Source organism: Eleutherodactylus coqui, chromosome 2 (genome assembly GCF_035609145.1).
Source record: "Eleutherodactylus coqui strain aEleCoq1 chromosome 2, aEleCoq1.hap1, whole genome shotgun sequence".
Lineage (NCBI taxonomy): Eukaryota > Metazoa > Chordata > Amphibia > Anura > Eleutherodactylidae > Eleutherodactylus > Eleutherodactylus coqui.
In genome coordinates this window covers 195378774-195393740 of record NC_089838.1, presented here as the reverse complement: position 1 = coordinate 195393740, position 14967 = coordinate 195378774, and the positions used below count along the sequence as shown (strand labels likewise).

Below are 14967 nucleotides of genomic sequence, written 5' to 3'. Positions count from 1 at the left end.
TAGTCAACCTTAATTAGTTACTAGAACAATTGTGGTTTTTACACTAGATGAACATTTAAAGTAAAGTTACATTTAGCAGTGATTTAAAATGGATTTACAACCTCATCTACCTGTCTAGTAATTCTTGAAATGACTACAGTTGACAAAAATGCTTCTTTACACTTTGTACTTCAGTGGCATAAAACAACTGCATTGACAACTGCTCACCGCAGAGAAAACAATGATGCTTGCTACAAGGAAATGTAAAATTAGTGTTCTATATAATCAATGTGCAAAAGACTATGTTAACATGAATTCAGAATGAGTGGAGAAATAATTTATCCATAGGCTATAGTTTGTTTGAGCTCTCATTTCTATCTTCATGAATGTTATAACAAAAGTCTTACCATCGAAGAAGTGCACTCAGAAATGATTGAATTAATGGAATTAAATAGATTATTAAATAGGTATTAAATAGATTTATTTTTCATGTTCAGAATTTATCCAGAATCCAATCATTGAAGCGTATTCACACAATTCAAGGTAAATAAAATAGATTTGGTCAATAGCTCAGATTCAACATCCTTTCTTCTGTCATTGAACGTGGGATCCAAATACAATTGTTAAGCAACAGTCTCATTGTGTTTGCCAAAACCTTCCCAAATACGCGCTGAATGATTTGCATCAATCAGATGACTGTCAGTGGTAGCTTACTTCACAAAAAGCTAGTATCAGTATCAAATTTTTCTAGCTTGTAGGGAGGTCACGGGCTCTGTTCTTTTTAGGAGAAATAGTTCCTTCTTGTGTTTTGGACAGCTGAATAGTTTTAAGCTTAGACCTGTGTGATTTAAACAAAAATCCCATGTTAAAAGGCTTGAAGCATTAAGGATTGGGTTCAACAAGATACATGAATTGTTAACACTGTATATGAAGAAAAAAGGTTCTCCAAAGTAGTTAAAGGGAACTTGTCATTAACTATAGGCATTGTAAACTACGTAACGGTGCTTATAGTTAGCTGATATGAAATCCAGAGAGCCTCTTTTCATATTCACCTGGTCCCCCATTCCTGCGGTGTCCCCCCGGGAAAGTCTGCACATGCACACCAGCTTGACTCTTTTCAGAAGGCTGTGCATGTGCACTCCCATAGAGATGAATTGTAATGTACACACGGTCTTCTGAAGAGTCAAGCTGGCTGTTTGTGTGCTGCTTTTGCCAGGGAACACCACAGAAACAGAGGATCGGGTGGGTATGAAAAGAGGCTACTCAGACCCACATCACCTAAACTATAAGCACCAAAACTGGCCTAAGTAGAAGGAAGTTTCTTATTAAGAAAACTCCTTCATTTAGCAAGGGAAAAGAACAGCTATAAACAGTGGGTTGGGGTTCGGGAGTGGTGGACGCTGCACATCTGTGCATTACATGGATTATCCATTGATTTAAATAGAGTCGTATAGCTTCATTTTGCTTGCTGGCACTGCAGCAGAATTAAAGGAAACTAGTCAGTTGGTTCATTCTGCCTGAACCATGGGCAGCATGAACCTGGGACAGGTATGCCTACTGCCCCCATGTATGTGTTAGTCTGAAACACTACAGTGTTTCAGAAATATGGAGAGATTACACACGTAAAGCTAAGTATTACATGCAAGACAAAATGCAAACTAAAGAAATGGTTATGAGCATGCATGCTTGCAAGTCAACATGGACAAGTATGGGTAAATGCAGACGGCCGGGTCGGATTACGACTGTGAGAATTCTCGCAGAGGGATGTGACCCGTGCCTCTGCAGTGACCCGCAGCTCACCCTCTCCGGTGTCTTATCTCTGCTCTGCAATGTGGCGGCTGGTGCACAGCTGCACATGCACAGAACACAGCCAGCGGGTGAGTGGTGACATTCTCGCACAGAAATAGGGCATGCAGTGATTTTATTACCGTGCACGTTTTGACACTGTCAAATCATGGCTGTCTGCATAAGATTGCATAAATTGATGCAATCCTATGGCAGTGTGCAACAGGAGAAATTCTGTGCGAAATCTCAGCCTATGTAACACCATGTTTAGCAGTACTGGATAAAATGTAAACAATACAAAAAATTTATGTAACAAACTTCAAGATTGTCTTCCTGCTGTAGATTACAGTATATAGTTCATATCAGATTTCTCTAAATTGCTGTTCTGATAGTTGTAGCCTGTAAACACTCCAAGAAAATAACATTATAGGGCTGTGTTTTAGTAGCCTGTATTTTTACTCAGGTGTTTCGGGTGCCACTCCAAATTCAGGATTAGGTAACCATCAGTACAAACATCTAAAAAATCAGTACTGTAGTTGTAAGATCTAGGATCCAAGTGTGTATGTACAATAGGGGCAGTTTACAGTATTTGACTTTTATATATCCCCTGGAGAGAAAGGGCACACTCAAGATTGGTCTTATCCCTATTTTAATGTGTATTGATTACCTTGACAAGTATGTGATCTCTGGAGGTGTTGCAATATTAAGTGCCAAATGTACATAATTCATGATAAAGGGGTGGGGGCATTGGTACTTCAAGTTGCAGATGGGTAAGAATGTGCCAGAATTAGGCAGAATCTGAAAGGAGCCTAATTTTTCATCATTACTATAGGGTCTAAATTTCTATATGGTCTACTATGTTCTCTATGTATACCACTGCTAGTATATCTATCAGTTAAGTTACATATCCTGTAAACATTATTGTTTTATTCCTAGCTATCATTACTTTGCAGACTTGCATTCTTATGGTGCATTTAGACTAAATGATTATCGTTCACAAAATCGTTTAAATGGGCGAAAGTGAACAATATTGCTAAGTTTAAACGCGAGTCAATGACTTAATGACAAACAAGAATCATGAGGTTCTAATTTGTCGTTAACTTTCAGCTGGCATAAAAATTAGCACTGTCTCGTTCGCTTGTCAGGCAGCTTTAACATTGATCATTCAGTGTTTCACATAGAAATGTGAAACACTAAATAATAAGTGAACAGAACTGATGATTCTTGTTGAGAACCGTGCAGTCTAAACAGACCGCCTGAGTGCAAACGAGCTGGTGGCAATGTCACCAGCTCATTCACTCAGGCAAACGAGAATCGTGAGATTCTCATTCTGTCTAAAAGGACCATTAGTCTACAAAAAAGGCAGCTTGGTTAATTTTGCTTAAGTTATCTTTTAATTGTAATATCCATCCCGTATACTATATTACAGTTAACATTTGATAAAGTTTTAAGTCATCATTACCTCATCCTCTAGAGATTCTACCATTTTTTCAGTGGTTCCCGTCTGCACCTAAGCAAAAAGATTGAAAAATGCATTTTTTCTTTAATAATTCTTACAAAGATACTTTCAATCTCATAATGTCCAAAGCTATATAGTTTCTATATAATCTGCCATGACACATGAAATAGTCAATTTGTGTATAACTTGTAATGGTAGGAGGAATAGTTGGTTTCTATATGACCTGTCATATAGAAAATTGTCAATTTATATCCATATGCCCCATTCACAAAATGTATTTCATTGTCGTGTTTTGTAGAATGTGTTCATTACTAAACCAGCTATTGGATGTCTTATATGCTAAATGGTGTGGCATTGTTTTCTGTGAAGATTAGAACAGAACATACAGAGAATGAAAACAATTTCTATAAAGCCAATCACAAAGAAAACTATTTAACACCTTCTGTGTTAGTGGAGTATTTATTATTTAAAGGAACAGTCTTAGGAAATGTTTCCTGAACTGTTTGCACAGTAAACTCCATTAAGCTGAAGACTAATTTCTGACAGGCTTCTTTGCAAACTAAAACTGGAAGGACCATTGCAGTTCTGGGTCAGCTAAGTGGTGCTTCTTTAATGGTTTTACAGCATTTACAGACATTTTTAAAACATTTTCAACAGCTGGATAAATCCTTTAAGCATTCTAGAATAAATCTAGTTCGATCCCCGCATGAATCAGGTAGCCGGCTCAAGGTTGACTCAGCCTTCCATCCTTCCGAGGTCAGTAAAATGAGAACCCAGCTTGGTGGGGGGTAATAAGTAATAATTACCTGAAAGCGCTGCGGAATAAGTTGGCGCTATACAAATACCATGATTTGATTTTTTTTTTTTTTAGTTTCTGCTGTCATTTGCTGATAAATGTGCTGCAAAATACTGTAGGTTCGGTACACAGAATTCTAAATAAGAAGCTGGAATAAGACATTTTAGCCAGACAATCCTACACATTTTGAAATAAGACAGTCTAATAACACTCAGACTTTTGAAGCCATATGTACCTTGTTCATAGTTGTGGAGTTTGCATTGTCTTCAGTTATGAAGCTTTGCTGTGTACTTGCCAGTTTGCTGTCCCTATGGAGATCCTGCCCTGAATACGTCTCCAATAATGTATAATTCACACTTATTTCTTGCTCATCAATAAATTCTGTCGATATACTTACAGCTTGATTACTTTTGTTTTTAGATTTCTTGCCTTGTCTTGTTATCTAAAGAAATCATCAAATAAATACCTTTTTATTTCCAGTACTATTCTTAAAAAGTGCATAGCTTATTTATGAGAAATGACATTAAGGCAATATCACTATTAAAAGGAAACACAATACAATCTATAAACTCATGAAGATTGAAATTTAAAACCAGGACCAGATGATTAAGTATCTTTAACCCCTTACTGACCAGCCCATTGCCGTTTTAGGTCCAGGACTGCTGGGCTTAATTTCCAGAGGACGTAAAAACATGCTTTCTCTGGGAATGACAGCCCTGCAGGCTCTGGACGTGACATCTTCATGCTGCCGGTTACCGGAGGTAGCCGACAGCATAAAGCTGTTATCCCGGGCCACGGGACCCCACTCCTGGTCACGCAATCGCCGGTATCCACCGGATACTGGCGATCGCGTTAAAATCAATGGACAGTAAAAAATAAAATAAAGTTTCAGCTCCCCTTACGGATCAGATTACGTCACGTGCATGCGCAGTATGAGTAGCCGAGAGCAGGGAGCTGTCACTGGGAGTTGCTGTATGCGGTTCCCATTCACATGATCGCTGCTATCCAATGGATAACAGCGATCATGTAAAAGTTTTAAAAAGTTGAAAAAAGTGTAAAAAAAAAAGAAAAAGGTTAGTTTCATCTCCCCTCATTGATCCTATCCATGAGGGGAGATGAAATTAGGTACCTAAGGCCCTCGGACTTATCCATACATTTTACCCTGGCTTCTGTGCACGCGTCCGTCATCAAAATGGCGGCTGCAGGCACAAAAGCTGCAGATTGCCGGGGTGATTTAATATCTCCCCACACCTGACTACTAATTGTAGCCAAGAGCCTGGAGATTTCATTGGGGGGGGCGGGGGGCACAGTACATGGTAATCCAATGGTATCCAATGGATAACGGCAATCACATAAAAGTAAAGGAAAGCTAAAGTTTCACCTCCCGTCACGGATCCAATCCATGAGGGGAGGTGAAATTGCTTAACCAAGGCCACTGGCGATGTTCCCCCGACGGGATCCTTATCCGTGGACCTTTCCCCAGCTTTGGCGCATGCGCCCATCGCCAAGATGGCGGAGGCAAGCGCAAAAGCTTGGAAGGGCAAGAGGAAATTTAAAATCTCGTTGCTCCTGGCTACTAAAGGTAGCTGAAAGCTTCGAGATATCACGGCATGCCGTAGTGAGTTTTCCTCGGTCAAGCGATCGCCATTACCTGTAAAAGTTAAAAGACAGTTAAAGTTTGATGCTCCGTTCAGTTTGGGCCCAGTTGTGCATCTAGACAGAAGATTAGGGCCACAATTGGTATGTTTCTGATCACGGGACAAACAGGGTATCCATTTTGGGGTGAAAGTCTTTATTCCTATGTATGCTGTACAAAAAAAACCTATTTTTAAAATGACACAACTGCCAAAAAAAACAAAAAACGTAATTTTTTTCTTCTGCTTTGCTTAGATTCATTTAAAAACTGTGGGGTCAAAATACACAGTACCCCCCTAGATAAATTCGTTAAGGGGTCTAGTTTCCAAAATGAGGTCATTTGTGGGTTTCTCTGTCGTTTTGGCCGCTGAAGTGTACAATGGGCCTACAACGACTTCAAGCAAAATGTCTGATCTGAAAGCCACCGGCTGCTCCTTTTGGTTTTGGCCCCGTTGTGCATACGGACATAATATTAGGGCCACAATGAGTATATTTCTGAACACAGGACAAACAGGGGTATCCATTTTGGGGTGCAAATTCTCATTTTCATAAGTACTATAGAAAAAAATCATGTGTTTAAAATGACATATTTGCAAAAATATGACATTTTACTTTTTCTCGTCTAAATTGCATTAATTCCTGAAAAGAAACTGTGGGGTCAAAATACTCATTACCCCCTTCAGTGAATACATTAAGGGGTGTAGTTTTTAAAATGCGGTCATTTGTGGGGGTATCTATCAATCTGACACCTATGAGCCTTTACAATCCTGGCTTGGTGCAGGAAAACAAAGTGTTCCTCAAAATGTTAATGTTAAATTTGTACGTCTCCTAAATGGTTAAAAAAAACGAAAGTCACCCAAAATAAAGTAAACAGATGGAAATATATATCTTGTCAAAAATTTCTATATTATGTTTGCAGATATTTGAGATATTGCAGTTGGTAATGTGAAAAAAATGATGATTTTTTTCAAAATTTTCTCAATTTTGGCGCTTTTAATAAATATACACAAATTCTATCGGTCTATTTTTTCCGCCTAAATGAGGAACAATATGTGGTGAAAAAACAATATTAGAATCACTTGGATATGCAAAACCTTTATGGTGTTATTACATGTTAAAGTGACATGTCAGATTTCCAAAATTTGGCTTGGTCATTAGGGTGCAAACAGGCTTAGTCAATAAGGGGTTAAGGGTGGGCAGTTATGGAGGATCAGAACTAACACTAGCTATCTGATCAAGGAATATGAGCTCCATGGTGGAACTACAATTTACTATGTTCTGCGGCCCACTAGGGTGGAGATAGTATTTGAGGGCGGTATTAGCTCTTGGTACTCAGCTTACCCTAACATCTATAGTATGCATCTTACTTTCATAGCTTTTTGGTTTGTTAGATTTTACCTTTAGAGGAACGTTTGTCTGAGTCTCTATTATTGTACTTCGGTCAGATGAAATCTTGTGGTTGTCATTTTCCTCTAATGTAATATCAAGTATTTTCAACTCTGTTGCTGTTGGTATACTGGTAGGTGGCACAATGTTCTTGTTTATTCCTCCGTCATTTCCATTACTTTCCTCAATTGGCGTTCTTGAATCAGTAATTGGCTTTTCCAGACGGCTTTTTTTCGTATTCTCTTTTTTAGGGTCCTAAAAAAATATGACAAAATCAGATAATATGAGTTTTAAACACTTATTATTTCATGTATTTATTTAGTTTACCCTTCATATTGGAGTGAAGTGGAATAAATGTAAGTGGAAAATCACAAAATGCGGATATTAGGGAGGAAAAAAATTGTGTGACCGCGATCACCTTATTTCCAATAAACATTTAAAATGTCATTCTATTAATCGCAATATTATGTAGTAGAGTATGTACAGAAACCTATCAACTGCTGTATGTATGTAGCAAAATTGTGGTCCACGACAAAATAAAAATGGAGAAAAGTTTACCTTGTCTTTCTTCTTACTTGTTCGCTCCAATTGTGCAGCAGTTTGGGTTGCAATGAAGAGCCTATCTCCATCTACCGTCGTAGTTATCTGAGTAGATAAGGGTAACGGGTTGCCTTCTTAATATTTCCAGTACTATTCTTAAAAAGCGCATAGCTTACTTATGAGAAACGACATTAAAGGAGTTGTCCGGCCACACAGGGTAAAAATTTTTATAATGCTGCTGCTTCCCTTTCAGTAAGGATAGTAACAGACAGCATACAGGGGCTCAAACCGGCAGGCAGATCAGCTGCAATGTCAGTTAATTACCTTAGACTCTGATCTTCTCTGCAGCTTTCAAAGATGGCGCCTCTGTGCTGCCTTCTCACATGCCCTGCGCTCTCCCTCCTCTGTGTGCGCGCTCCCGATGGTAGTAAGAGACATGAAAGGCAGGATTTCCCTCAGCTCACGTCCTAGCCCCGCCCACGACACGCCCACCTCTATTGAACTGCTCTATAGTCTCTCCCCGCCCAGGCCCCGCCCCCTGCTAAAGTAAAGTAAAACATTTCCCCACACACACATGCCCTCATAGTGCCCCTCTCACAATGACCCCCCCCCCACACTTCTGTCAGCCGGGTCAATGCACATACACATCACTGCACCCCCCCCCTGCACACATCCATCCATCCATCCATCGATCTCTCCCACTCCACACCCCCCCCCCTTCCCCCGGGACTTCTGTCAGCCGGTCTGTGCACACACACACACACACACACATCACTGCCCCCCCCCCACCCCCGTGCACACATCCATCCATCCATCTCTCCAACATTTCCAACATTTCTCCCCTTCTCCCCTACTCCCCCTACTCCCCCTACTCCCCTTCTCCCCTTTCACATCCTTTTCAAGTCCCGATGGTGTCTTCTTGGCTCTTGTCCAAGCAGCAGCGGCAGGCAGTCACTCACTCCGCTCTGGTATATGAAACCAGGAAGTGAGTGTACTGCGCATGCGCCGACCGGCGGCGCGCGTCCCCTGCGATGATTAGGTAAAGAGCGCGGTCCCGGCGGAAGAAAGAAGGACTACGCATGCGCGGAAGGGAAGAGGAGCGTTCCAGCGCCGACAAGAGCTGCTGCCGGCCCGACAAGAAATGCAGCCGATTTCTTGTCGTAACCACGGACGACCGAGGGTCAACACAGGGGGGGGCACCCCTAAAGGTAAGTGAATAACTTCTGTTTGCAACATTTTCAATGCACAATGTACATTACAAAGTGCATGGAAATGTGCAAACAGAAGTAATGAGATATGATGTTCATGGCCGGACAACCCCTTTAATGTAATATCACTTTTTGAAGGAAACACAGAACAACCTATAAACTCATGAAGATTGAAATTTAACAACAGGACCAGATGATCTAGTATCTTTAAGGGCAGGCAATTATGGGGGATCAGAACTAGCACTGGCGATCTTGATCAAGGAATATGAGCTCCATGGGGGAACTGCAATTTACTATGTTCTGCGGCCCACTAGGGTGAAGATAGTATTTTAGGGCGGTATATTTGCTGTTGGTACTCAGCTTACCCCATTTACTTTACTTCCTCATTATCACTAATAACATCTGCAACCACTACTGTTCCAAATTGTGTTTCCCATTGCTTTTAGGTACCCTTTGTTATTCTTGAATTCAGATTTGTAACTCTATCCCGCAGGATACATTATTTTAAACATGTGACAGATTATTTGAGTGTTATACAGTACTCTGCATGCTAATTTCATATCAAAAATTCAAAACTGAAACTTTCTCAGAAAAACAAATAAAAAGCACATCTATGTAAGAGTGCAGAGGTAAATATAACATCTATAGTATACATTTTCCTCTCATAGCTTTTCGGTTTGTTAGATTTTACCTTCAGAGGAACGTTCGTCTGAGTCTCTGTTATTGTACTTCGGTCAGATGAAATCTCGTGGTTGTCATTTTCCTCTATTGTAATATCAAGTATTTTCAACTCTGTTGCTGTTGCTGTTGGTATACTGGTAGGTTGCACAATGTTCTTGTTTATTCCTCCGTCATTTCCATTACTTTCCTCAGACAGCTTATTTTGCATTCTTGTATCAGTAATTGGCTTTTCCAGACGGCTTTTTTTTTTATTCTCTTTTTTAGATTCCTAAAAATATGACAAAATCAGATAATATGAGTTTTAAATATTTATTATCAGCAGTCAGACAGCACCAACATATTCCACGGCACTATGCAAAAATGTTCAACATTCATATTAATGATTGTCATCAATGAGGTGCACAAGCTATTTTCCCTATTCCAGAGAAACAACCACAGGGTCGCTTCAAAATAGTGTGCAGATTTGGACTGCTTTTAGATGTGGAAACACTGCAGAATGTCCTCAGCAGAAATTTCTGTTGTAAATTCTGCAGCATTTCCACATCCAAAAAGCAGTCAAAATCTGCATGCTATCTATTTTGAAACAGCCTGCCCATTTTCGCCACATATAAACATACCCCAGCTGTAATAGTGACATCCCCCAGAGCGGCCTCTGCGGTAATAGTGACATCCGGCAGAGCGGCCCCTAGTATAATAGTGACCCCCCCACAGCGGCCTAGTATAATAGTGACATCCCACAGCAGCTCCCAGTATAATAGTGACAATCCACAGCGGCCCCCAGTAGTAATTGTGCCCCCCCACAGCAGCCCCCAACAGTGACAGTGCCCCCCTGAGACCCATATACTTACCCCCTCCTCCTCCAGCGCTGATCGCAGGTGCACACTGTGCTGTCAGTGTGTTGCCGGACACCTCCTCCCCCTGTTCTCGCGGAACCTAAGAGGAGACGTCAGGGGAGGGGGAGGCGGATCCCGGCTGCACACTGTTGTCACAGTGTGTGTCGGGATCAGCGCCGCTAGCAGCGCAGTGAGTTAATGCCAGCAGGGGAGCCGCGGCCCATGCCAGTATTCACTACTAATGCGGTGAGCGGCCGGTAGCGGCGCGTGCCAGCAGGGCGGGCTCTGCGTGCAGCCTCTGGCGCATGTGCCATAGGTTTGCCACCAGTGACCTAAGGGAACTATTTTACAGGTTCAACTTCAGCAATAGAAACTATTGGGAAAATGTGAGCACTGACGGCAACCACTAGTGTTTGTGTAATAGCACCCTAACCCCAGTTTTAAGAACATTTGTCAGCACTTTTGAGCACCATAAACTACGTTATGGTTTTTAAAGGTGAGGAAATGGGGAGTCCAGAGAGGTAAGTTTCATACTCCCCTGGTACCCCATTCCTGTGCTGTGTCCTCACAAACTTCATGCGCACACACAGCTTGACTCTTTTGAGATGGCTCTGTGTATGTGCTCCCCCTCAGTATTGGAAATAACTGGAATTAATGCTGATTCAAGATGGTCTATGGATGTACAAAGGGCAAGTGTTATGCTATGCCGATAATTCTATGCATACATTAACCTAGCGATATTGTTTTTGGTGGTCTCTGCTATTTCATGCAGAGGCTCCTATAGTGGTCTTAAAATCTAAGACATAGAATTATCGTCATAGCATAATACTTGCCCTATATACATCCATAGACCATGTTGAATCAGCATCTATAAATTGTAATTTGGATGCCACTAGTCTAATATCAGACATTAAGTGACCTCCATATCACATGTTACCTAGTAGTGTGGACATTAACAACAATAGTGGTTTATTTACTTTATTAAACCTGGTCCCTGTGTATCATACCAGGTTCTAGATCTTTGTATGTTTGTCTATGTTTCTAGTAGTTGGTCCCATATAGAGATGAGCGAGCATACTCGCTAAGGACAATTGCTCGTTCGAGCATTGTCCTTAGCGAGTATCTCCCTGCTCGGGAGAAAAGGTTCGGCTGCCGGCGTGAGTGACAGGTGAGTTGCGGCAGTCAGCAGGGTGGAGCGGGGGGGGGGGGGGGAGGGAGAGAGAGATCTCCCCCGCAGCTCCATGCCCGCCGCCGGCAACCGAATCTTTGCTCCCGAGCGGACAGGTACTCGCTAAGGGCAATGCTCGATCGAGCAATTGCCCTTAGCGAGTATGCTCGCTCATCTCTATTCCCATATTTTAAATATATTAATTAAAGTTAATTTTTAATTTAGCAGGTTCTTTGCAGTGACTTTTATCTATAGATAGGAACCGATCTGTCCCAGTGAATAACTTATTTCCAATGAACATTTAAAACCTTGCTATTTACAGCAAGATTATATAGTACAGTATATGCAGAAACCTATTATCATCTTTTATGTATGTAACAAAATTGTGTGCCACAACAAAATATATATCTAGAAAAGTTTACCTTGTCCTGCTTCTTACTTGGTCGCTCCAATTGTGCAGCACTTTGGGTTGCAATAAAGAACCCCTCTCCATCTACAGTAGTAGTTATCTGAGTAGGTATGGGTAATGGCTGGCTTTCTTGTACATTTAATTGCAGACTATTTTCCTCGTGCTCCTCTGTGACCACATTTGTAATAACACCAACAGGTCCAGAATCTGTTTTTTTCTTCTGTTTTTGCCTTTTGTCATTATGTATCTCCTAAAGATAAAAGGAGAGAGTTATGTAGCTGTCTAAAAGAAAAACTGTATTAGTTGTCCTTAGCAACCAATCGCAGCACAGCTTTCATTCTTCACAGCGCTCCTGAAAAATAGGCTACAAAGAGCATAATATGTTCTAATGGTAAGATGAACATAGCTGAGGAGCACATACATTGTTCAGATAATACAAACATCAAGCTTTATGTTCCATAGGCAGACCTTGTGTACCATAGTGGGAAAATATTAATAACCTTGCAATACACCATTAATTTATGAATATTGGTTAGGTTGAACTTGAACTTAAAACCTTTGCTATTTTAGCTAATTTTAAATTGCCCCTTAAAGGGAAATTGTGAGGTCCCTTAAACTGTCTAGTAACAGGCAGCAAGGTATAGTAGCAGATATGCTGAATTCAGCAGTTTGTCACTTATGCAGATCGGTTTAGTGGTTTTCTTTCCAATGATGATTGGCAGGCCCATCTGTGTTACTGTGCACACAAAGAGACCTGCAAATCAGCATCTGGATGGAGGAGGCGGTGGGGGGTGGGGGTATGTGTGGGAGGAAGGATGCATATATGACTATGCATGAGCTTCATTGCACTCATCTCTAGTGCTGCACTGCAGAGTTTCAAAAGTAAGAGTTGCAAAACCACTAAACCAATTGGTATATTGTAAATGACAGACCACTACAATCAGTGTGTCCGTCAATATATTCTGCAGGCCGGGCAGCTTAAAGCAGTGGTCCCCAAACTTTTTGGCACCAGGGACCGGCTTCAAGCAAGACCATTTTTACAAGGCCCAGCAGGGTTGGGCGGAACATGTGCGGGGCTTTGGTTATATGGGGCTGGGTTATGAAGGGGGTTGGAGTTTAGTGCATTCTTATTTAATTATGACATTTAGAATGTCCTGGTAGCGCACACATAGGGCAGTATATAATCTATCCCCCCCCAGCACACACATAGGGCAGCATATAATTTATCTCCCCCCCCCCCCCCGGTAATAGACAGCCCCACCCCTCAGTAATTAGCAGCCCCTCCCTCCCCCTGTAATAAGTAGCCCCCACCCCCAGTAATAAGTAGCCCCCCCCAGTAATAAGCAGGTCCCCCCCCAGTAATAAGCAGGTCCCCCCCCAGTAATAAGCAGGTCCCCCCAGTAATAGGCAGGTCCCCCCCCCAGTAATAGATAGCGCCCCCCAGTTATAGACAGCGCCCCCCCCCCAGTAATAGGCAGCCTCCCCCAGTAATAGGCAGCTCCTTCCCCTGTAATAAGTAGCCCCCACCCCCCCAGTAATAAGCAGGTCCCCCCAGTAATAGGCAGCCCCCCCCCCAAGTAATAAGCGGCCTCCCCCAGTAATAAGTAGCCCCTTCCCCTGTAATAAGTAGCCCCCCGGTAATAACCAGCCCCCCCAGTAATAGGCAGCCCCCCGTAATAGGCAGCCCCCCCCATAATATGCAGCACTCCTCCCCCCAGTAATAGGCAGCCCCTTCCCCTGTAATAAGTAGCCCCCCCCAGTAATAGGCAGCCCCTTCCCCTGTAATGAGTAGCCCCCCCCCCCAGTAATAGGCAGCCCCCCCAGTAGTAAGCAGCCCCCCAACCCATATACTTACTACAGCGTCGCTCTCTCTCTGCTTGCCCTGACGTCAGTGTGCAGCCCGGAACGCTTCCTCCCCGAGTCCTCTCCTGCGGAACTAATGAGCAGGGGACTTGGGGAGGAGAATGCTGGCTGCACACTGAGGTCAGTGTGCGCCGGGATCAGCGCGATTACCAGCGGGGAGCTGCGGCAGCCCCGCTGGTAATCGCTTCAGTGGTCAGTGGCGTCGGCACACCGCGGGCCACATAACACAAGGCAGCGGGCTGGATTCGGCCTGCGGGCCTTGTGTTTAGAGCAAAAGTTCCCAGCGGTGCCGCGGACCGACGCTAAACACCCAACGGCCCGGCTCCGGTCCGCGGCCCTGTGGTTAGGGACCCCTGGCTTAAAGGACCTCCTGCTTCCACCACCCCTGGCAATCAGCTGCTTTTGCTGGGGAAAGACACAGCCAGACACATATTTCCCCTGCAGCAGGTACACATCAGCAGTATAAGAAATTAAATCTGAGCTGTGATTGGTTGCTATGAGCAGCAAAGACCGATTTTCTACTAGACAGCTTTCATAAAACCTTTTCTGTGACTCACCCTATAGATGCTATGATGATGAGTGAGTATGTGAGGGATAGTGTGTAGTTACATAATGCATGTTTGGGGAAAAACCTACAGATTTTCTTTTAGACAGCTTTGAAAAGAGCATGATGCTAGACTACTTTTCCATGGCTCACCCTGTAGATGCTATGGTGATGATGAGTGAATGAGAGGCATAGCGTGTAGTCTTATAATGGATACACATGTGGGCAGAGTTGTTTTGATAACAATCCATACACATCAGGCTAAGATATATATACTAAATATCAATCACTATTTTCTTTGGAAGAAGCTACACTGTAGCGTCCCCTAGCCAGCAGGGGTGTATCGCTTCTTTAAGCTATACCTGTGTTTGTTTCTCAGCACCCTCGACTGAGAATGTGTTATCCAAAATTGTTCTCAAATTTAAATCTTCATCTTCTGTTTCATTGGAAATTTCATACTTTAAATCACCCTGCAAATAAATAATTTATAAAGTCAAGACACGTGAGATGGCCATAGATTTTACTGTTGGTGAGGATGCATTGGATTTACATTTTACATTATATATGTATTTTGCATTTAGTTTTCCCTAAACAATAATATTGTTTACAACTTATGTTTTATTTCTTATGGTTATTCTTTATCTCTGTTTTGCATGGTACTTTCACATTCACAATAATTTC

At 42.3% G+C, this 14967-nt stretch overlaps 1 protein-coding gene across 6 annotated transcripts in view; it reads right to left on the bottom strand.

Moving 5' to 3' along the window:
• Positions 1–443: 443 nt before the first annotated feature.
• LOC136612061 (collagen alpha-1(VII) chain-like) overlaps positions 444–14967 on the bottom strand; it is a 268004-nt gene continuing 253480 nt past the window's right edge. For 3 of the 6 annotated variants that reach the window (XM_066592142.1, XM_066592141.1, XM_066592143.1), the window contains 8 exons: positions 14649–14756; positions 11893–12129; positions 9480–9737; positions 7599–7685; positions 7053–7295; positions 4255–4461; positions 3227–3274; positions 444–817 (listed from right to left, as the gene is read on the bottom strand). In XM_066592142.1, coding sequence (XP_066448239.1) covers positions 812–817; positions 3227–3274; positions 4255–4461; positions 7053–7295; positions 7599–7685; positions 9480–9737; positions 11893–12129; positions 14649–14756 — 1194 coding nt within the window. In that variant the 3' untranslated portion in view covers positions 444–811. Of the gene's footprint in view, positions 818–3223; positions 3275–4254; positions 4462–7052; positions 7296–7598; positions 7686–9479; positions 9738–11892; positions 12130–14648; positions 14757–14967 lie in introns of those variants that run through there. The other 3 variants (XM_066592144.1, XM_066592145.1, XM_066592146.1) reach the window with 3 other exon arrangements.